The 23,731-nt window shown below is 39.5% G+C and overlaps 1 protein-coding gene across 1 annotated transcript in view; it reads left to right on the top strand.

Annotated features, from left to right (window-relative positions):
- LOC108795029 (collagen alpha-1(VII) chain-like) overlaps positions 1 to 23,731 on the top strand; it is a 204,348-nt gene that overhangs the window by 161,100 nt on the left and 19,517 nt on the right. Inside the window, exons 84-90 of the mRNA XM_018566199.1 lie at positions 7,473 to 7,553; positions 9,737 to 9,790; positions 13,664 to 13,717; positions 18,039 to 18,101; positions 19,594 to 19,656; positions 20,319 to 20,435; positions 23,126 to 23,203. Coding sequence (XP_018421701.1) covers positions 7,473 to 7,553; positions 9,737 to 9,790; positions 13,664 to 13,717; positions 18,039 to 18,101; positions 19,594 to 19,656; positions 20,319 to 20,435; positions 23,126 to 23,203 — 510 coding nt within the window. The remainder of the gene's footprint in view (positions 1 to 7,472; positions 7,554 to 9,736; positions 9,791 to 13,663; positions 13,718 to 18,038; positions 18,102 to 19,593; positions 19,657 to 20,318; positions 20,436 to 23,125; positions 23,204 to 23,731) is intronic.

The following is a 23,731-nucleotide window of genomic DNA, read 5'->3' as shown; positions in this document are numbered from 1 at the left end:
TGCACTGTCATGTGAGCAGTAATGTCATACAACCAAATAAGGGGCATGCATAGAGGACAGGGTCACTGGCTGGTTATCAGAAGCTTCTCTATTGGTTGTGGGATGAAATATTTAAGAACTATTGCATTAACTATTGAACCTCTACATTGCTCAATCAGGACAAAACATTGGTGGCTCCCACTACTGACAACATTTAACTTGCTTTCACTGCCCTGCCATTCTGTTCAGTTGCAAGGAGCAAGGATCCATGTGTAAGCTCCAATTTGAAACTTGAAGCTTACAAAGGGTTGAGGACACTTTCTCTGCCCCCTGTGACAGTGTTGGATGCCTCAGCCAATCATCATGGGACGAATGAGTCATATGTTCCCACACGCCCAGAAGGGGCAGAATGAGGCAATGTTGGAGCAAAGGGAAAGTTAGTATGCAACGCTGGAGGGACACCATTAAAGTGAACCTTTGCTACTATCCTACATTGGCAATGCACTAGTCCATTACCAGTACACATACACTACCAGGACACATACAAAAAATTGTTTCTATAAAAACCCTTTAGAGTGTGGGTGTTACCCTCACCTTAGGTTATGGAGACAAGCAAGACTTGACAAACTTTCATCTCCATAACTATATCCTACCGATGCTACAGTATGTCACCATGCCATTCTAATTTCTTCTCTTTCTCCATAAAGCTCCTTTCAATCGCTGATTTGCTACATCCACGAACAAGTATATATACACTGAAACTCTTTCCTGTTTTAAAGAAAGTGCTTCAGGAATGTTATCCTAATTACTCACATCAGAGGAGAAAGAGCTCTCATTTATCACTAGTTACCATCTTATCTACACAGAAACACATACCGATAGGTGTTGTCCACTCTTGTAGTGATTTGCAGTAATGCTGAAACAGATACAGAATATTTATGGGCAAAGTTAATTTTCTTTTTACCATCTGCATGACGCAAGCCTCGGAGACTTGCAATTATTAATCAGAATTATCTGGTACTTTAAAAAAAAAAAGATCATGGGTTAGGCTGAAGTGTTAAGGATAGGAGAGTTCTACAGTGATGATAGTTGGTCACGGTGACATCACACATGGAGCTCACTACTTCTGATAGATTTTTTAGTTCTATATGCCAATAAAATTAGAAACATTCATGATTTAGTTTTTGTGCTTATACATTCAGTCTTTGCCTTAGCTCAAAGAATAGCTAAGGGAATAAGCTTATTGAGGCTTTTTCATAAAACATTAAAAAAAATTATAAAAAGTAAGCATCAATCATAAGCCTACAAGGTGTTTTTGTAGTACAAGTTGTTTCTATTGGCATGCTCTCCAATCCAATTGTGTATCCCCATTGAGTATTTAAAGACCTATTTTTTAATGTTTCCACTAAGACTGTCATGCACTGTCATGTAAACATTTCATACTTTAAAAAGAAAGTAGATATTCAGGGTAGCCCTGCTGCAATGTTTCTTAAACTTCATTTGTTGGGTTTAACATGCACAGCCCCTTACTTGCCCCTTTAAGCCAGGGGCATGCTCTTATGCTGTATGCATGCTATTAGGCTGTATGCTCTTATGCTGTAATAAGTTTAAAATTCCAGAATGACATGAGAGTTTTTGACTGGCAGAGCATATCTGACCTTGTCATTTCATGACAATTGCAGAACCACAGGAGAACTGAGCTTAGCTTAGAAGCTCAGCCTGTGGTCAGGATCCCAAAAATGCTTCCCCAGTTTTTTGGACATCATATTATCACATATGAAACTATACATTTGACTTAGGTTTGACACATACAAATAGTAAATCTACCATTTGCCACCAATGGATGTTTGGCAAAAGTCACACCCACTGCCTAATAAATATGCCTCATGAAGTCAGTACAAATGGACTTATGTTATTAAAGTAGTAAACATTTTAGCAAGTGATTCCTGATTGCTACCTTCTTTGAATGTATTTAGTTGTAAATTGGCAATGTAAGTTTAATATTATTGCTACAACTTGTTTAATATAGTACACGGCTAAATGGAGCTTTGGACGACATGGAGTTAAATGTGTCTCACCGCAATAGTCAATCGTCAGGGCTAGTGGGAGGTGAATTTTTGATTTTCTAAATGCTTTCAGATTCGAGCAGCTTCAGTGCTAAGATATTTTGGTAAATAACGCAGCAATTCTCTTAGAAAGTACTTGTGAGTGATAATGGATTATCAATATGGAAATCTTTTTCCTCCCTTTCGTATAATCACAGATTTGCTGTCCTCTGAGAATTCATTTAAAGCAGCAAGAAGTGCCTCTTATTCATCATCTCTTGGAATCATGAGCCATCTCCCCCATACAGCTATAATAGGTATTTTGTCATAATATGCTAACTTACTTCCATAACACACTATACAGCCACGCAGTCAAGTTTTCTCAAGAAAACTTTTTTAAATTGCTTTAACAGATATTTCTAACGTACGTAATAGAAGGCAACTTGAAAGTTCTGTGTGTGTAATAATACAACTGTAGTAGTGTAGAGAAAGTGGATCAGCAAATGAATTCAAGCCTTGTGGTTGAAAACATGTGAACAAAACTACCTGTGCTGTATATAGCAGCCATTCAGCTTCGGGTCTCATTTTCTAATCTGCCTCAAAAACTTAAAAGCTAGAATATGAGAGGCCACTGTAGACAGACTTTCACACTGTTTTAGTCATGAGGTTTAAGGAAAAGTGCGAAAAAGAAAATACAACCTCTTTGAATTCTATGGCTTTATAGTACCAGGACATAATAGAAATAATCTGGTCCTCAGCAGGTCTTAATATTAGGTACAACCTCAAATGAACAACAGCACATGACATATTACACTGCGCCATTATTTATTTTACAAACAAAGCCAAAATGGAGATGTTTTGTGTGAAAAATTAAGTACACCCTTACTGTTTTCATAGGCTAAGTAGCAGCCAGGTGCTCTTGATTAATTGCTCATCAGTAAGGCCCCATTCACACAGTGTAGAGTGGGGCCATATAGATCCCTTCTGCGTGCACGGCCGTATAGGGCCGTTCCCGAGAAGGAGAGGTGCTGCGTGTGATTGTACCCGTTCGGGTGTCCGTACAGGGACAGAATGGATTCTGTGTGCGTCCGAGCACGGACACCTGCACCCGCATGGATGTGCAGCTCGGGTGAGCGTACGACATAGGGAAGAACAGGCTGCTGCATACAAATTACATGCAGCACCTGTCCTTCGAAGGAACGACCCCATACAGCCGTGCACTCCGCATGGATCTGTATGGATGTGTATGGCCCCAATCTACGCTGTGTGAATGAGGCCTAAGTGTGACCAGTTCTATAAAAGTCAAAGTTTTAGCAGTTTGCTCATCTGGAGCATTCAGGTGTGTGTGTTAATACAATGTAATGGAGGAAAGACATCAGCAATGATCTTAGACAAGCAATTGTTGTTGACCATGAAACTGATAGGTGTTACAATGCAATTTCCAAACAATTTATAGTCCATGATTCTACAGTGAGGAAGAATATTCACAAGAGGAAAACATTCAAGACACGGTATAAATAGAATAATAATTGCATTTACCTAATTTTAAGACCTGATAAGGACCAGATGATTTTTATTATGTCCTGATACTTAAAACCATAGAATCCTGAAGACCCTTTCTCCCTGTGTTCAAGCCTCGAGCATGGCGTGGAAGATTTTACTTCTCCCCCACCATTCATTCGACCCGCTGCATACTCTATTTTCCCCATTAGAGGCTCTCAGAGCTCTGCTCCCCTCTTTATCCCTACGGGATTGGACATCCAGAGGGATCCGCCATATACAAGATTTGCTACTAGACGGTAAAATGCATTCCTTCCCCACCCTGTCTCTCCGCTATGGCCTACCCCCCAGTTGTTTCCTCCAGTATCTCCAAATTAAGCATGTTCTAAATTCCAATCCCCATGTTTCTTGCAAAATACCTTTCCCAGCATGGAGGTTTTACTTCGAGAACTCACCTAAGAGGGGGGGAATATCACTGTTCTACTCTCTACTGTATAATAAAACGTCCTTTAACAAGGTTAAGCCTTTTGAGAAATGGGAAGGAGCCCTCAACAGTACTTTCACCGAGAGCCAGTGGCTACAGGTTCTCTCTTGTACACTTAAGACTACTAGATGTGTGGAATTATGGGATCTACACTACAAAATATCTTTACAATGGTACTATACGCCACACAGGTTGGCCAAGATGTTTGCTTCATCATCCCCTTTGTGCTGGAGGGGCTGCGGACGTGAGGGCACCCTGCATCACATTCTATGGGAGTGCAAGCACCTGGCGAACTTTTGGAGGGCAACCTTTCAGATCATAACTGACATCACCGGAATACTTATTGCCCTATCACCTGCCCTGGCGGTCCTCTCTCTGGGGATTGAACACTTCCCAGCAAAGGTCAGGCACTTAATTACACATATACTGTTGGCAGCCAGACTTACTATTGTCAGGAAGTGGAAGAATGTGATCCCCCCCACATTTGGTGAAGTCCTATCCATAGTGAAGCTCCATTACCATCATGAAAAACTTATAGCGTACAGAGAGGGTTCATTATCAAAATTTGAGAATAAGTGGCTCCCATGGGTCCAATGGTCGGACACAAAAATGCCAGAGTTTGCTCCTTATAGAGCTGGAATATGTTAGACCTTATATTAGCATGATTATGGAACATCTGGTCGCAATTGCTAGACTGAATGCTTTGAGATGAGCCTTCATTATGTTTACTCAATGCTGTGGAATATATGCTGCCCGCAACAACTATATGATGACTTCTATTTGTGTATGCTTTTATTTTATGTTCTTGTCATGTTTTTCTATTTTGTATTTACTTACTTTGTTATTGAATTAAGACAGAAAATTTCAATAAAAATGTATTGTTTAAAAAAAACCAAAACCATAGAATCCAAAGAGGGTATACTTTCTCTTTCACACAACTGTAACCTGCAGCAGGAAAGGAGAGGTTTTGGAACCAATAACTGAATATAACGTATCAGAAATAACTAAAAGAGATTAGGTAAACAAATATTCAAGTCACAATACTATGGATGCACCCTCTCTTCTGATGTTATAAACAGGACAGGATGGGCTGAAATGAGAGAGAAATACAGGATAAGGTATGGATGAACTAAGAATTCTATCTCCTTATCATTAAAACCTTGTGTTGTTTTATTTATAATATTTAATGGTAAATCCAAGCCTATTTACATGTGTTAATATTTTTCACACCTTGCTTCCTTTTATCATTTTAATTGTCTACTGAACGTGACATTATATAGATTTTCCCATATAGTCATATAGATATAAATTTACACAGGCTACACTACCTGCTTAGTAATGCAGCATAGTCCCATACGTGTTCCCTCTCAAACTTGGATGGGACTCTGCCAGATAGAGGTCCATTCTATATGTCATATTATTTATTGTAGCTGTTGTTCAACAAGGACACTGACTGCACTGACATATGGAGAGTTACACAGAAGGAAAAGCTGTATATATAAAATAAAGCCATACAACTATGACACGCCAACAATTTAAAGCGAAACTAAGCTGTCAACTGCCAATCATTATGGCTGACGTACTTCTGTGTTTGCCCTCCTCCACCATTGATAGTTGCATGCTATCCCGAGCCACTCTGCCCAGTGTCTTAACTCATAGCAAAATCTTTTGTCTTAACAAAATGACTAGGAGAAAGATTTATTTGGCAGAAGAGATTTATTCTGGCCATACACTGGTCGTTTTTAAAAGAAAATCATGGATGGGGCAATCCTCCATCAGCTATTGTATTCTGACATTGGTGGGTGTGCTGCTGGCAGAAAACCTTAACAGTGACAGCAGCTGATTGCTGCCACTGTTCAGCCAAGATTTTTTGAGGTAGCTGGGCAAGTGCTCTGCAGCCAGGTGAGAGGCTCTGCACTGTCATAATTGGCAGGTGGGCAGCTGTGCACCAGCCTAATAGAATGCAGATTCTGCACAAGACTCAGCTACTTTGGGGAGCACCTCCCTGATTTCTACTACAGTACTCCAGTTCCAGTGGGGTGGCCCATTGTCCTTAGGCCTTGGATTCCTCCAGCTTCTAACCTGTATTACCAGAGCTACCCTGGACTTCACTGAGACGAATGTTGTTTATGAGGATAATCACATGTAGCTGTTTGTGTTCTGAACTGTTTTACTGAAGGAGTTCTTATAGAGTCTTATAGAGATGCAGCCACATGTTACCCTGATCGAGTCACAGAGACGTTGCTGTGAAGAGTCCATGTCCATTCAGCCTTCAAAATCAGACTCTGCAGTGTATGCATGCTCTTTGCCAGCAGCAATATGTTTTTCATTATTCCTCAGTGTCTGCATGCTTCTGTCCATTCTAAACCTGGTGTGATATATTGCTTACCTGTTTAGTAAACTACAAGTACATCTTCCTGTCTGATCATTTGGCCAATTACCTAGTCTGTTAAAATTGCAATCCATCAGGATTTAAACTTGGTTCAAACTTGCAATACATCAGGATTTAAACTTGGTTCATATCTCAGCTGAGGAAGTAGGTTGCATGCGGAAAAGTAAAATAGGAAAGACAATTTTACCTTTGGTGAGCTCTATATCTGGTCTGATATTGCTTTTTCAAACCTTAGAAGCACACAGCAAGTGTTTAAAGCAGAACTGCAGGCAAACATCTGAATACACATATGTTATGCATATATGGGAGCAGTTTTATCTGTGAAAGGTAAAAGTCTGCGATTATCTGTGGATGAGCGGATGATGCAGACTGTGTGCATCCAGGTGCGGTTGTCGGTATGTAATCACAGGCTGTGTGATTACTTGAGAACAGGTGCGGAGGGTGGCAACTGTTAATGCATTGTACAGCACCTCTGGCATGCAGCAGATCACATGAGTCTCACGGAGGAAGTCATTAGACTCAGGTGACTGGCCCCATTTCAGGTGTAAAGAAGCAAAGGAGAAACAGTAAATCATGTGGATTCCATGACCTGTGGGGAAAGCCAAGAAAAATGGGTTTATAGGAAAGAGTAACTGTAGGAATTGGGGAGTGGGATGGTTAGTCACTGATGCCTCAGGCCTCAAGAATCTCTATTCTGACATGTTTTGTGACCCACAACCTCACACTTGTAATGAGACGGAAAATAAAGCTGAACATTTACAACCCGACTTATCCATGTTTCATTTTACAAGTGTCCCAAGGTTAACTTTTACACTTGTTGGTATCTCTGTTTCTATTTAATTGGTGTCTGAACCTGTCAAAATTGCAGATATTAGATAACATGATTGATATGATCTGGTGTAAGTAAACTGAATTGATTCTATAGATTATGACATTGTAAACATTATTAATGCTCTGTCAACACTGCTTTACTCAATACACCCAAACATCTGTTTTTCGTACTTATGAAGAAATCTGAAGCAATCTTAATATTTTGGGCTGTATTATCAATAATATATGATTTCATCCCCAGGGCACAGCAGGTCTTGATGGACTAAATGGACAGAAAGGATCTAAGGGTGACAGAGGATTACAAGGACAAAAGGGAGATCCGGTAAGAGTCAATCTATCACATGATTACCTGTGCGTAAGAGGCAGTAAACAAGCAAGTAAATAACAGTAGTATGTAGTAATTGCATCAATGCTGAATGGTCTGACACAAAACAGCTAGAACAAAGTCTTGATTTACACAAATGTGATACGCTGCTTGTGAAAAGAAAATTCTACTATACCTATGGAATGCTAAATTTAAGATTTTTGGTTCACTTCTTCTGTTAATTATCTCTCTAGCTGCTGCTTCTTTAGATCTGATATGTTATGTCGTCTATCATATTTGCTCACTGCATGTCCTCAGAGGTTTACAGTAAACACTCATGCAAATCAGAAATAATAACGTACAGTAGGCTGATTAGCTGGAAAAACCTCAGTGCTTTAGTTTGTGTTTGAATAATACATAGGAAGAAAGACGTTGCCTTATACAAGAATTGTTTCTATATATAGAATATTTGTAAATATTTGCACTGAAAATACATACAGGATTTTAGAACCTAATAAAATGGAGAGCAAATGAGTCAGTCAGTAGAGAAGTATTTAGGGCCGCCATTGCTGATTTGCTGCATGCTTCAGAGTTGTCATCCTTATCTTTGCTTTGCTGTTTAGTGGGTCACTAACCTGAAACAAGTATGTGTATAACTGGTCTCAGCATATCTGATATACATGTTTGCTACAGTTAAAGGACTCAACAAGAAGCAAAGCAAAGATAAGGATGACAGCCATGAAGAATGCAGCTTGAATGAGCAAATCAGAAATGGCAACTTTCATATTCCTGTCCAGACAGGCTGCCTGTAGGTGTGTTTTCTTGACCATACTGCAGGGTCATGCATGGGATGCAAAGCCAACACGGCATCTCAATGCCACATACAGCGATTGTCCATGAGACAAACGGTGGATAAAAATAAAGCTAAACGTAATTGCTAACAAAAACATTTCATAGTCATTTCTTAAATTAAAAACGGCACTATACTTTCCTCCCACTGAGCTGATGAATTGTGTATAAATGTGAATTAGCCTGTTTCCTGATACATTCACCAAGTCAGCAGGGGACACAAATGTTGCAAAACACAACATAAAAAGTGTATCTAACATCAGTGTAATTTTAAGTTGAATAAATATAAAAGACACAAAGCTCTGCATTATTTATTAAATCCTTAAAGAAGAACTCTGGGCAGAATAAAACGTAACCTTTGCAGTGGGGCTACTCCCTCACTGCAAGGGTTAAGTGCTCGTTTTGGTCTAGGGCAAATGTGTCAAACTCAAGGCCCAGGGGCCGAATCCGGCCCACCCGGCCATTTCCTAGACATCTACCTTTCAGATCTAGGTATTAAGTTATTACTAAAACCAGTGATAATCGAATGCAGAGGCAATCATGATAAAGATTAGATACATTTATATAGTCTTACAGGCCCTTTGAGGGCAACTATAATGTTGATGCGGCCCTCGATTAAATTGAGTTTGACACCCCTGGTCTAGGGTGTAAAATAAAAAAGATATACTCACCTAAACCTTGGTACAGCCTGGCTGCTAGACTGGTCCCTGCAGCCCCTCTTCCTCTCGGCTCCTGAGTGGTCACATCTAATACACTGCTCCCCCACTGCTGGAGCGGAGGGGGAGAGAGGCTAGCAAGGACCAAAGTTCGGATAAGTTTTTAAAAATTTTACACCCTAGACCAAAACAAGCAGTTAACCCTTGCAGTACAGGTGTAGCGCCACGGCAGGGGGCAAGGTTAAGTTTTATTCTGCCAGGAGTTCTTTAAGGCCTTGTTCACACCAAATGCAGAGCAGATCCGGTCAGGTTTCTGCACACGCACGCTAGTCTTTTAGATGCATTTTTGACGCGTTTTTGGCTAAAAAATATATATATTTTTTAAAGTTTAAAATGGGCTTTCAGTGCGTTTCAGGCATTTGCATGCGTTTTTGATGCGTTTGCAGATCCAGAGCAGGTAAAATAGGGCCTGTTGCAGTTTTTTCACCTGCTCTGGAACTGCACGCTGCGATGTGAACTAGAGCAAAAAATACCATTGGAATACATTGGACGCAGTTTTGATCCGGTCTGAAACTGATCTGCTCTGCACCTGCTCCACGCTTGGTGTGAACAAGGCCTTACTGTATTCTTTTGAATTCCAGCATATACACACAATGCCAGCTAGGCACTATTAAAAGTTTCTTTTTTTCCATCTAGGGAGAAAAAGGTGACCCTGGATTGGCAGGAGACATTGGTCAGACAGGAGAAAAGGTATTGTCTATTGTTGTTATAAGGATGTCAACATGTTTTTTTCTATATTTCTGTGTAGTGTTTAATAAAAGTAATAGCCTTTGTCAGCACAGAGAGTGCTCATATTGCAACCAATCAGAATTTACTTTATTATAGTCAGATCCAGGCATAATTGATGCTATGTAGTTGCCATGGCTACTGAACTTAGGAGCTAGCACATGGACAATATCGCCATTTAAAAATAAGCACATGAAATTTGAATGTGCTTTGTGAAGTGTCGTGATGTGCATTGTGTGCTGATGTATATAAGCATAGAGGAACTTCACCGCTCCATCCAGCATTGGTCTCTGTCATCTGGGTTCATGCAAGTGCTGGCTAGACGCTGTCCATACTCCACAACGGTACCATGCAAAGGAAGAGCCACACACCGTCTGTTTACCATCCATATGCTTTATTTTATCCAAACTCCAACTTCTAACTTGTTGGAAGTTGGAGTTTACATGAAATAAAGCATGGTGGTGAACAGGTGGTCTGCAGCTCTTTATTTGCAAGTATGCTGATGTGTCATGCACCATAATGCATTGTGCAGAACAACACATGAACATGCATGAAAACACGTCAATGCACATTAATCGGGCTTGTTAAAATGGGACTTAAACTGAATATGGACTCCCTTAGACTTTTAAAAGTTTAAGTCCTGCCTAAGAGCATATACCACAAGATGCCTGATATTATCTTAGAAAAGCAATTTCCGTACCCCTCTCTGATTTAGTTTTACTTTGATACTAGATCCTGACTTTTCTGACTTTATTCAATTAAGAAGGCAGGAGAAGTGAACACTCTAGGCCAAAATAGCCGATTTGGAAAAGTTCTCCAATTCAGCTCACTTTCCAGTTCAGCTATGTTGTCCTAGATTGTTAGTTTGGTTTTGGGGAGGGTGGGTTCTCACTCTCTCTCCCCCACTCTCTCCCTCTCTCTCTCCTCCCATGCTCAACTCCAGAACTTCTCCAGAGTCTCTCCCATCCTCTGGATCCTGCCTGGCTGTCTTATAATCTGTCTGCCTTTAGGCAATCCCTGAAAACTCATCTCTTCAGGGAAGCCTATCCCGCCTCTACCTAACAACCGAACTCTAACTTGCTCACATAACTCATTCGCACACAGCTAACACCTTATGTATCACTTGCCCCTCTCTTTTGGATTGTAAGCTCTTACAATCAAAACCCTTAACCCTTTTGTCTTGAAATATATTGTAACTGTACTGTCTTCCGTTATATTGTAAAGCACAGTGAAAACTGTTGGGGCTATAGTAATGTGTAATGTAATGTGTGCTGTGAATGGACCCTTAAAGGTGTTCAATTTTTATTTTACAAATAAACATTTAATGCATGAAAAAGGATTCCCTGATGAAACTGAGTCCTTTGATAAGGGAGATACTCCAATGAGTGATTCGGTTCTCTGTGCAAACTTTACCTTAAAGGCTAAGTCCACCTTTTAGACCATGCTTAATGTTATACCCATAGGTAGGTTTAACATGATGCAATATCCCCAAAACCTAAACCACCGCCCAACCTGAATCATGGTGTGCTTCTCCATGGAGGAATTAGTGATTTTAAAAAAAAATTTAGACCATCTAGCCACATCATCCAGATTTGGAATTGTTTACTAACATTACTACAAGTTCCATCTACCACTTCAGCAGAGGGACCATGCGGAGCGTGATGGTAACCCCTCCTCTGGCTTTCCACTCTGTAGTTCATCACACTTCCTCCAACAGGCTGCTATGTGCGGACCTGAGGCTGGGGGAAAGCTTTGCAGAAGCTTGCGTGCTCCATTGCAAAAAAAATATTACATGCACATTGAGCATTAGATAAATATTGCTGAATTTACTACTTATTTCACACGGTTGAATTTTTCTAGCTACTGATCTCTAAAAATTACAGGCTTTTATGAGCCAAAGTTATAATACTATAGATATAGAGTCATTTCTTTCTATGGCGGGCAGTGAACTCATGGTATAAGAAAAGTCATGATGCATGGCTAACACAGTTTAAAAGACTAATTGTAAAGGCAAAGACACCTCTTGTTGCTTGTGTATCCCTATATTAGAACTCCTCTGCAATAGTAGTACATAAATTGTACAGCTCACACACGTTATATAAATAATATACATATATACTGTGTGTGTGTGTGTGTGTGTTAACTTTGTGGTGAGCCGTTTCATTTTTACAACCTCCTAATGTAAAATCTTCAGAACTTGTTTGACCCAATAGAGATGAATCACATCAGTAAGCAATTATAATTTTCTTAATGATGGCATGCGGCTAGAGACTGAAGAGAGATCCTTGTCGAATAACTGATATATTTTTTTATTTTAAGTTCACTGTCTCCAAGCACCTTAATAAGCTATTTATACATGGAAAGTGTGATCACAGCTCAAGAGGATGTTGCTTTGTTGTAATTGAAATGAGTATTGTGTTTTTAATGTAGTCCAGATTTAGTTAGATATATATTGTTATAAAATAACGTTTAAAATATTTGAAGTTGTTACAACTGTAATGTCATAAAAAACATTTATGCAAAAATTAATAGAAAGAAAAACAAGGTTGCACTTTATTAAACCAATAGGTCCCCATGCAACACAGAAAATGAATGAATGTGTATAGTTCCCAATGGGAAAAGACTCTTCTTTGCTATTCTCATTTAGTTTTACTTTGTTATTAGTAGCCTGACTTTTATCTCAAAGTGCCAGTGCTGAAAATAAGTTTAGTATTGTAATGCAGTTTGGGCGCTGGGGTTAAAGAAACGTTCAACATCACTGCCTTAGGCCTCTAGCGAGGAGGAAGCAGCCGTCTAACCTGCCTGTTTAGAGGCCGCTGCCTGATTGTGACTGGCCCGGATCGCGTAGCATCTAGGACTAATAGCAATGGATGGCGCCATGTACATCACGGATGGCGCCATGTACATCCATCAGTAGAAAACAAAGATCACCAGCACTCACAGGATGACGTTCAAAATTAGGTGTTCATTTATTCAAACACACTGTCACAGATATCACATAGCCAACATTTCAGGGTCGCACAGGGTCCCTTCATCAGGGCACTATGTTGCACTATGTTGCCCTGATGAAGGGACCCTGTGCGATGTGATATCTGTGACGATGTGTTTGAATAAATGAACACCTAATTTTGAACGTCATCATTTCAGTGCTGGTGATCTCTGACCAATACATGTTCTCTAAACCTACATTGTTCATCTCATAAACTGTAGAACCATTGTCGAAAATAATTACAAAATATGCTTTGACCTCAGACTGATGTGTGCAGGAATAAACACCCTTAAGGAAAGTTACAACCTTGGGCACTATTAGAACCTTAAGCATTTCCATAGATGTGGAAACAAGGTACAAAAACAAGAAGTGTATTAACCTCACACAAGGTGGGATTTACTCACAGGGCAAATATGAGTTGTTTTGCAAGCAAATTTGCCCTGCTCAATAAAGCCCAACTCCCTCAAAAACATTAAAATGTTACCCTGGGAGAGAGCAGAAAGGGATCAGCATCTCTCTGAAGTTTTCCCTGCTGCCTGTGTCCCCATTGGGGATACTCTTCCCCCACCTCAATTTGCTTTATTTAAAAGTATCAGTCAAAAGAGAAAAAAAATATTGTAGACGGGTTTTATTGCTGTCTAGAGAGATTTCGCTTCACTTCCTGCCCACATGACAGATGCCAGTCAATACAATGAAGGGGATATCTCAGGGATTCAGATAGCTTTTTTTTTTTTAAATGACAGAGGTTGTAACCGTTTCCATGCCATGGATAATATAGTAGTACAGTATGAAATATTACAGTTTAATATATTCCAGATATGCTGATATAACAGTGTTTTATTTTGCAGGGAATGCAAGGTTACCCTGGCAAAACAGGTGAACCTGGCATAAAAGGTGCAAAGGTAAGTACATTTAATGTACTTACATTGGATTCAAGGGTGATTTCAACTGGAAACCCATCAAAACAGTTTTATTAATATATCTGCTGCACTTGGGCCTCAGTATTGTCTCAGCAGGTATAGAAAATGCACATTATCTTTCCGTTGGGTTTGGTGAAGGTTTATTTTAAATATAGGAAATTAATAATAGTTAGCTTTAAGTAGTTAAATGTTAAAGTGACACTAACTCAGGAATCAAATCTTCAAAATACATTCAAGTAACTGAACTATTAACAAAAATGTATCTTATTTGTGTATCACTCTGCTATAGATCCTCAAATAATCTCTGAATTCATACTGACACTGTCCTTCTTTCTGGAGGGTGGCTACTTGTGTTCTCTATGGTCCCTATGTGTTTTAATGTAGCCTTCGCTCCAAGATCACTCCCGTGATGGGCTATAATCTCATATTTAAGTTACCTATTTTTATATGAGATTCTAGTCCATCACTGGAATTTATTCATGGAATAATTTCACACAGTTTTAATATGTGTCCCCTTCCTTACTGTCGAAAAACAAGTTCAAATAACAATGATAGTAGAAGCAGAAAATAATAATGCAATTAGTCCACTGGATTATGTCCCTATTTTGGAAGGGAGCAATTTCCCATACTAGGACAGTATAAATTAACAATTATTTTCCAATTAGATTTTGTTAGCTCAGCAAAGTGGGCCAATTGAGAGCATAGAAGGAAGTCTGTGTTAATACAGTTGAAAATTGCATTTTGTGGTGTATCCAGTCACAATAAGACTGACTCCCTGTGCTTCCAGATCATGGAACATATGATGTACACAACAAGCCACATACCATATTAAATATAGGCTCTAGACCAAGGGTGGGCAACCTCCAGCTGTTGTGGAACTACAAGTCCTATGAGGCATTGCAAGACTGAGTTACAGGCATGACTCCCAGAGACAGAGGCATGTTGGGATTTGCAGTTAAAGCACAGCTGGGGGGCCAAAGTTTCCCACTCCTGCTCTAGACAGTTGGGTATCCTTGCTGACAGATTATCTCTTGGTAAATATTGACGTTTTGGCAGCCTTGATTATGTATTCATACTTACATACAAGGTAAAATGTCCACATGTACACAGGTTATGTATGGACTTCTTCATCCTATGCCAAACTACAAGGCTTAGTTAAATTGAATGACCACCAAATGGATGCTATAGGTTGGAATTTTAGAGAATTGCTACCAGTTACTGGTTTTGTGTACTATTGATACTAGTTTCTAGTAATTTGCTGAAGTGTATTTTTATTAATATTGGCTCAGCATTTTTAATAGCTGGGTCCACAAAGAATAATTCATCTGGACACTTTATTAGAACTGCCTTGTAATCTGGAAAAGTTAAAGGTTGCTTCTCTGTGATTAACACAGTTAGACTTCGGTCCAATAACCTTCAGGGTCGCACAGGGTCCCTTCATCAGGGCACTATGTTGCACTATGTTGCCCTGATGAAGGGACCCTGTGCGATGTGATATCTGTGACGATGTGTTTGAATAAATGAACACCTAATTTTGAACGTCATCATTTCAGTGCTGGTGATCTCTGACCAATACATGTTCTCTAAACCTACATTGTTCATCTCATAAACTGTAGAACCATTGTCGAAAATAATTACAAAATATGCTTTGACCTCAGACTGATGTGTGCAGGAATAAACACCCTTAAGGAAAGTTACAACCTTGGGCACTATTAGAACCTTAAGCATTTCCATAGATGTGGAAACAAGGTACAAAAACAAGAAGTGTATTAACCTCACACAAGGTGGGATTTACTCACAGGGCAAATATGAGTTGTTTTGCAAGCAAATTTGCCCTGCTCAATAAAGCCCAACTCCCTCAAAAACATTAAAATGTTACCCTGGGAGAGAGCAGAAAGGGATCAGCATCTCTCTGAAGTTTTCCCTGCTGCCTGTGTCCCCATTGGGGATACTCTTCCCCCACCTCAATTTGCTTTATTTAAAAGTATCAGTCAAAAGAGAAAAAAAATATTGTAGACGGGTTTTATTGCTGTCTAGAGAGATTTCGCTTCACTTCCTGCCCACATGACAGATGCCAGTCAATACAATGAAGGGGATATCTCAGGGATTCAGATAGCTTTTTTTTTTTTAAATGACAGAGGTTGTAACCGTTTCCATGCCATGGATAATATAGTAGTACAGTATGAAATATTACAGTTTAATATATTCCAGATATGCTGATATAACAGTGTTTTATTTTGCAGGGAATGCAAGGTTACCCTGGCAAAACAGGTGAACCTGGCATAAAAGGTGCAAAGGTAAGTACATTTAATGTACTTACATTGGATTCAAGGGTGATTTCAACTGGAAACCCATCAAAACAGTTTTATTAATATATCTGCTGCACTTGGGCCTCAGTATTGTCTCAGCAGGTATAGAAAATGCACATTATCTTTCCGTTGGGTTTGGTGAAGGTTTATTTTAAATATAGGAAATTAATAATAGTTAGCTTTAAGTAGTTAAATGTTAAAGTGACACTAACTCAGGAATCAAATCTTCAAAATACATTCAAGTAACTGAACTATTAACAAAAATGTATCTTATTTGTGTATCACTCTGCTATAGATCCTCAAATAATCTCTGAATTCATACTGACACTGTCCTTCTTTCTGGAGGGTGGCTACTTGTGTTCTCTATGGTCCCTATGTGTTTTAATGTAGCCTTCGCTCCAAGATCACTCCCGTGATGGGCTATAATCTCATATTTAAGTTACCTATTTTTATATGAGATTCTAGTCCATCACTGGAATTTATTCATGGAATAATTTCACACAGTTTTAATATGTGTCCCCTTCCTTACTGTCGAAAAACAAGTTCAAATAACAATGATAGTAGAAGCAGAAAATAATAATGCAATTAGTCCACTGGATTATGTCCCTATTTTGGAAGGGAGCAATTTCCCATACTAGGACAGTATAAATTAACAATTATTTTCCAATTAGATTTTGTTAGCTCAGCAAAGTGGGCCAATTGAGAGCATAGAAGGAAGTCTGTGTTAATACAGTTGAAAATTGCATTTTGTGGTGTATCCAGTCACAATAAGACTGACTCCCTGTGCTTCCAGATCATGGAACATATGATGTACACAACAAGCCACATACCATATTAAATATAGGCTCTAGACCAAGGGTGGGCAACCTCCAGCTGTTGTGGAACTACAAGTCCTATGAGGCATTGCAAGACTGAGTTACAGGCATGACTCCCAGAGACAGAGGCATGTTGGGATTTGCAGTTAAAGCACAGCTGGGGGGCCAAAGTTTCCCACTCCTGCTCTAGACAGTTGGGTATCCTTGCTGACAGATTATCTCTTGGTAAATATTGACGTTTTGGCAGCCTTGATTATGTATTCATACTTACATACAAGGTAAAATGTCCACATGTACACAGGTTATGTATGGACTTCTTCATCCTATGCCAAACTACAAGGCTTAGTTAAATTGAATGACCACCAAATGGATGCTATAGGTTGGAATTTTAGAGAATTGCTACCAGTTACTGGTTTTGTGTACTATTGATACTAGTTTCTAGTAATTTGCTGAAGTGTATTTTTATTAATATTGGCTCAGCATTTTTAATAGCTGGGTCCACAAAGAATAATTCATCTGGACACTTTATTAGAACTGCCTTGTAATCTGGAAAAGTTAAAGGTTGCTTCTCTGTGATTAACACAGTTAGACTTCGGTGCAATAACCTGAGACTGTAAAATATGTTTCCAAAAAGTGAATGTAATGGAGATAGCATTCTGACAGGCTTTCTGCAGTGCGGAAGAGGTCAAGAAACAATGAACTAAACTTCAGATTTATCCCTGCAAACATGAAAAAATGAGGGAACATTTCAAGACAAGGCTTTAGCAGAGAATTATCGGTGCGTGACTGTAACAGCACCAATTAAAGTCATGCACCAACACATCCCAGATCCATTTCAAAGTTATAGTTTCCTCTGGTATAAATTTGATCATTTTTACATTTCATACTATCCTTTCAGACCTAATCATTTCCTCTGGACTTTTCCATAGCTGCATGTTATTTAATGACTTTCAGAATGTATGCCTGAAAGATAATTGTCTGTGCCTATGAACAAACTGCTATAATAGTGTTTACATGTAAAAATACATACTTTTTCAGTTTTCTAGAAGAAATTCAAACAATGTTTTTCTTCTGTTTGACAAATGGACAATCTTAAACAACCTTTCTTCTGTTACTACCCAAAATCCATATTTAACCAGGCCAGCACATATCTAAAGTTATATTTATATCTATATGCAGGGTGAAATTGGAGGACAAGGAAATCCTGGTCTACCTGGCTCTCAAGGTCCACCTGGACCAAAGGTTAGTAAGACGTTTCTTCTGTCAAATAAATAGGAACTCAGATATCAGGTTTGTAATAGAATCACAGCGAAAATGTTACTTTCATTCAAACCAAAGGGCTGCTGTACGGGCTATTTACTATAAACAGCACAGCAGCCAAAGGCGGCCGAGCAGCTCAGCCGAGCTGAAGGCATATGCCGAAGTGACAGCCGAAGCGGGGAGAACGCCGTTGGCCCCGCAAATGACAGCTAAGCAGAGCCAGCTGTGATGACAGATCAGCGTCCTCAAATAACCTGGGGACGCTGAACTGTCATTAAACCATAACAACTGGCTGAAGCCGGCTGTGACCTCAGGGCCGGCTTCGCCCAGTTGTTATTCATGACTGGGACCTCCTAGAAGACTCTAGCAGGTGTCAGGCAATAGGAAACAGTTGGGCGGAGCTAGCTGTCACTTCTAGCTCCACCCAATTGTTTTTCTTTTTTTCTATTATTTTTTTCTTTTTTGAAATATCTGCTTTTTTTACTATTTATTTACATAAAAAATGTCAACTTTTTTTTTTCAACTGTTTTCACTGATTTCCTATTCTGCTCGGTACCACGGAGGTACTGAGCAGAATAGCCAAGCAGAATGCCGCTCGGCAGCATATTCACTATTCACCAGCCCCTATTCGGCATAGGGGCTATTCACTCACTTCTGTCCAGCCCCTATGAGAATAGGGGAGAACGGCAGCAAGTTAGCTGCCGGAGCTTCGGCTCAGCCGATCCAGATGTTGGATCAGCTGAGTCGAAGTCCTTCTGCACTCTGGCTCAACCGGACATGCAGAGCATGTTCGGCTGACCGACGGCAGCCATACAGAGCCCGATGTATGTCTGATTTCAGCCGATGTAGCTGTAAAAGTCAGAAATGAATAGCCAACAGTGTTTGGCTCACTTCACTTCGGTTATTCACGAGCTACTACCACAAATCTCTCCTAGATTCAACAAGACTGGATGCCATAGTGTAACGTTATGGGGAGTTCTGCTCTCCGGATTTCTTCTTAAAGATTACCCCCCTCTATTGATTATATTGTCTCTTACGAAGGGGTGAATTTGCATATAAATAGGGGAAAAGGGGGGGCACTTTGTCTAATTTTCAAATGAAATAATTTAAAATTGTGCTTATATATACAATACATTATAACATATATTATTATAATGTGTGTGTGTCTGTAGTGGGCCAGTGGACCACTTTGCCAGTTTACTGGAGATGGGATAGCAAATTAAACAACTCCCACACAATTTTTTTGGGGGGGATCTGGTCCTACAGGGATGACTGGTGCCCAATAGCACCGGGCAGGTGTTTTGAAATCATCATTTTTGGAGCACACCAATTGAATCACCTTCCTGGGCTAAAAGGCATATGGATAGCATGAGCAGATGAATGCTGACACAGCTGATTTTTGATGCCTACTCACTCTACTGCTAGCTTTAAATAAGACATTCACTACAAAATAACATTTGTATTTATTTTACAGGGGGAAAAGGGAGCAAAAGGAATTGATGGGCTTAATGGGGATCAAGGAGAAAAAGGAGAAAAGGTATATGAAGTTGTGATATCATTGGGATCCCTTTTCAGCCATGCACCCTAGATGTACCCTCGCCCATTTTGTTCATTTGGTCACAGTGCAGTAATTTGTGTCTTCCAGTCTTTTATTTTGGTATTTGCTACATTATGATAGGTTTATTTTATATATATCAGGGTTCCAAGTGGAAATGTTCACATTTTCATAAGGCTACCCCGGGGTAATCCCTGTTCACTTATTTACACACTGGATTGTCAAGATTGTGTTTTTTATTACTCACTACAAGGGATCCAGAGAAATATGCATAAAGAAATCCCTTACATTTGCTTTCCTGAACAGTTTGCTTAAAGTGCCCCTGCACCAAAAATAAAAGTTATCCTACCAAAAAAACTTGAACATGTAAGGTGAGTTTAGCGTTCAGTTCAATGTCTTCTTCCATGCACTGCATCTGCACTGCTAGTTGGTAAGTGACGTGGCTGAAATCTTTACCACATGTTTTTCACACAGGTTAATTGTGTTGAAGGGGCAGAAACCTGTCATGAAATTTACCTTACATAATGAAGATGGATTCACTGCTCACCACTGACCACCTTTATAATTAATAAACATTTTGTTCAGTCTTCAATGTTTGTGCAGAAAATCAAGGAAATCAGTTTAGCATCTTCAAATGTCCCTAGGGTAATAAAGGATCCCATGGACTAAGTGGTTTCAGAGGGCCAATTGGACAACTAGGACCAGTGGGTGCCTCTGGAGCTCAGGGACCTGAAGGGCCAAGAGGAGATCCAGGGCAAAAGGTAAGATGGAGGTGGGACATTCATAATAATACCTACATGCACGTTTTCATGCTATAAAAACATATATTAGATGTACTATATAATATATAATACCAGCTATGGTATGGCCAGGTATGCTTAGAGATACTGTTACTCAACTAATCAATCAGTGACAAGTAGTAAAGTGTATAACTGGAAAACTGTTGCTCAGTATCTTTGAAAATGCCCCACTTGATTTTGATGATCATGTGCTCTACACTTGCTCCAAGAAAGCAACAGGATGCAACAGGCTAACAGCAACCCTACTCTAAAAACAGGGGCAGATGGATTACAGATTAACATTTGTTCCCTTTCGCCTCTCCTTGCACTGCTGAACAGAGATGGATATTAAAGTAGGTCAGGCACCACAAAATACTGCCCTTCTGCTCCTTTTTTATGGAAAACAGACAAGGACAAAGACTTTCGTTGGTGTAAGTGCTAAACTAAGTCAAAGATATGAGATGAACATTGTACAATGTGGTCACCTACAGTCAGATCAGGAAACTATTGCATGTCTTTAGAGACCTAGCAACCTCTGTAAGCACCCATTGGCAAACCAATCTGAGAAGAATCTCTTAGATTTTTGCTAGTAATCCCCTGGAAAACATGGCTGACAGTAGAGGTGTCTGCTCAATGCATTAGCTTGTAAACTCATGTGAAAGAATGATGCATGTTTATGTCACAAAGATTGTGTAGCAGTTAGCTCTTCTGAATGCCATCTCATGTCTATTGATATTGTCTAGGTGCAGCTGTGATAGGTTCCCTCTTCAATACTAACCAGAAGTGATAGGTGGCCCTCTCTTGTAAGGAGGAGCTACATATTAATAACACATCTATGTTGGGGCATAGGTAATATACGTAGATTTTGTGTAACTGCCAGGTATAAACCTTTCTGTTTTGCTTTCACAGAGACATTTAGCAGTAGAGAAATGTGCTTTTAGCAGCATGTTAAAATAATGTAACAACACATTAAAGTACAATGATGAAATGTATTAACACTAACCAAAAAAAAAATGAATGTCCTTTTTAGCATTTTCTTCTTGTGGTTTTTGTGAATGCACTAAATTAAAAAGCATAGTTTAGCTTATTCTGTCTGACCTAATGGAGAGAGGTGAGTTCCTAAAAGCCTATTAATGCATTATTTATTACCTAAAATGAAATAATATAAAGAATAAGACTCCACATGTGTTTTAGACCATATTTCCCTTTGTTCGGTAACTTTTTCTTCCTTTGATAGGTTTAGATTTTAGACTTTTTATATTGTAATCATCTCTTTAGTATGCGTTTGACAATTATGCTATATTTTTGCGAGTTTGCTAAACACTGAAGGCCATCTGAATTTCAAATACTGCAATACACAATAGTGAAATTATAGAAAAAAGAGAAGATAACTTATTCAGAGGTCCTATTAAATTGGAACTCCAGCCAAACAATTGTTTGTGGGTAACTCTTAGTACTTTTTATTGCTGTGTTTTTATTGGGGAGATCCCCTCACTTTCTGCTTGGTGATCACTAGGAATGCACCGATACCGATTCTAGTATCGGTACTCTGGATGCCTGTCATATGCTTTGGATGCCAATCCCAATACCAGAACTCCCGGTATCAGGAAGCCGGATGGCAAGTCATTACACGGTGTCCTGATTGTTACCAGGGAGCCTGGAGCTGGCTTCCCGGCCAATCAGGAAGTAGGGGGGCGGGTAATGACTCTCCCCCCAGCCTCCTGATTAGCTGGGAAGCTGGCTCCATATTCCCTTGTTGTGTTGCTGCCATCAATTTCAAAATTACCTTATTTTTTTCTTAAAATGTTACATTTTCTCAGTTTAAAAATTGAATATGCTTCCTATTTTCTATTGTGAATAAAATATGGGTTTATGAGATTTGCAAATCATTCCATTCGGTTTTTATGTAGATTTTACACAGTGTCCCAACTTTTTAGGAATTGGGGTTGTAGTATGTAAAGGTAAATCACACATGCATGATGTTTTACTATATCAGTCCTCAATTTTGGGAATCACTAATAATAGGGTTGGCTGAAAGTCTCACCACCTGAACTGGAATGCACTTTCTTTAATTGTAGTCAGTAATGGATATTTGACTAGAGTAACAAAACCATGAAAATGAGCACAACTTAATGTAACTACAGCAATGTAGTACAAAAAGAAGCTGCAAACCACAGTTTACCACTTGTGTACAGCAATCAATAAAAATCCAGCATCCACCATGAAAGGAATACTCACCCAGCAGCTGCTCACCTCTTACACTTTTCACCCTTATGGGCTTAGTCATAGATATTTCCACGACTACGCCTGTAAGGGTGAAACGCATAAGAGGTGGGCGTCTGCTGGGCAGGGATTGCTTTCATGGACGCTAGATTTTTATTGATTAAAGTACACAAGTGGCAAACTGTGGTTTGCAGCTTCTTTTTGTACTAAATTGCTGTTTTGGAGGGTGGACGGTTCTGGGTTGGCACCCGCATACACCTGGAGGGTGGTGGTTACTGTTGGATGGAGTGGTAAAGGTTTTTGTTGTTTGCACATATTAATGTAAACGCAGTTACTCCTAAATGGTGTGTATATACGAAACTGAGGTAAACTACACAACAGCAACTACTGAGATAATTTCAATGATGACTGCAGTGTACATAAAACACTTACTTATGTCCTGTTAACAGGGTGAAAAAGGGAAGAGAGGAAAGTCATTGCCCTGTCCCAGGGCAGATCCAGGAACACCTGGAACAAAGGGAGAAATGGTAAGTAAATTAAAAAAAAATGTTTTTACATTACTGTACTGTACACTGTGCATCTATTTAATATTACTACCTCTAAGCAATCTGCATCCACAAAGCAGGTCCCCCCCCCCCCCCACACACACACACACACAACTTTTCTAACAGCACAGGGCATTCCTTCACCCAATCCCAGCAGCTAAACAGATTGGGAGGTGAGCAGCAAAGGTTAGTAACATGGTTCTGGAGGTGAAGGGAAGTTAAGTGAACCTTTTACTATGCTCTGTATATATTACAATTACAAAGGTTTCTGTAGAAACACACTTAAGTACCATGGTGTCACAATGACTCAAGCTAAATTCCAAAGATAAATTATTTGTAGCTGTTGAATATGACTACTTCTCTCCACAGCATGTTATACATGAGTGTTTCTGAACTAGAAAAAAAACATGGCTCCAATGATACAATAATGTTCCCAATGAAATGTCTGTTCTATTTAAAGGACAGCTTTGTTATTGGTTGGTGAAGTTGTCTTTTGGTAAAGACCGCCCC

This window comes from Nanorana parkeri, unplaced genomic scaffold (genome assembly GCF_000935625.1).
Source record: "Nanorana parkeri isolate BGI_ZX_2015 unplaced genomic scaffold, ASM93562v1 scaffold27, whole genome shotgun sequence".
In the NCBI taxonomy this organism is placed as follows: Eukaryota; Metazoa; Chordata; class Amphibia; order Anura; family Dicroglossidae; genus Nanorana; species Nanorana parkeri.
The sequence above is the reverse complement of the archived record's forward strand: the minus strand, read 5'-3'. Positions and strand labels throughout refer to the sequence as shown.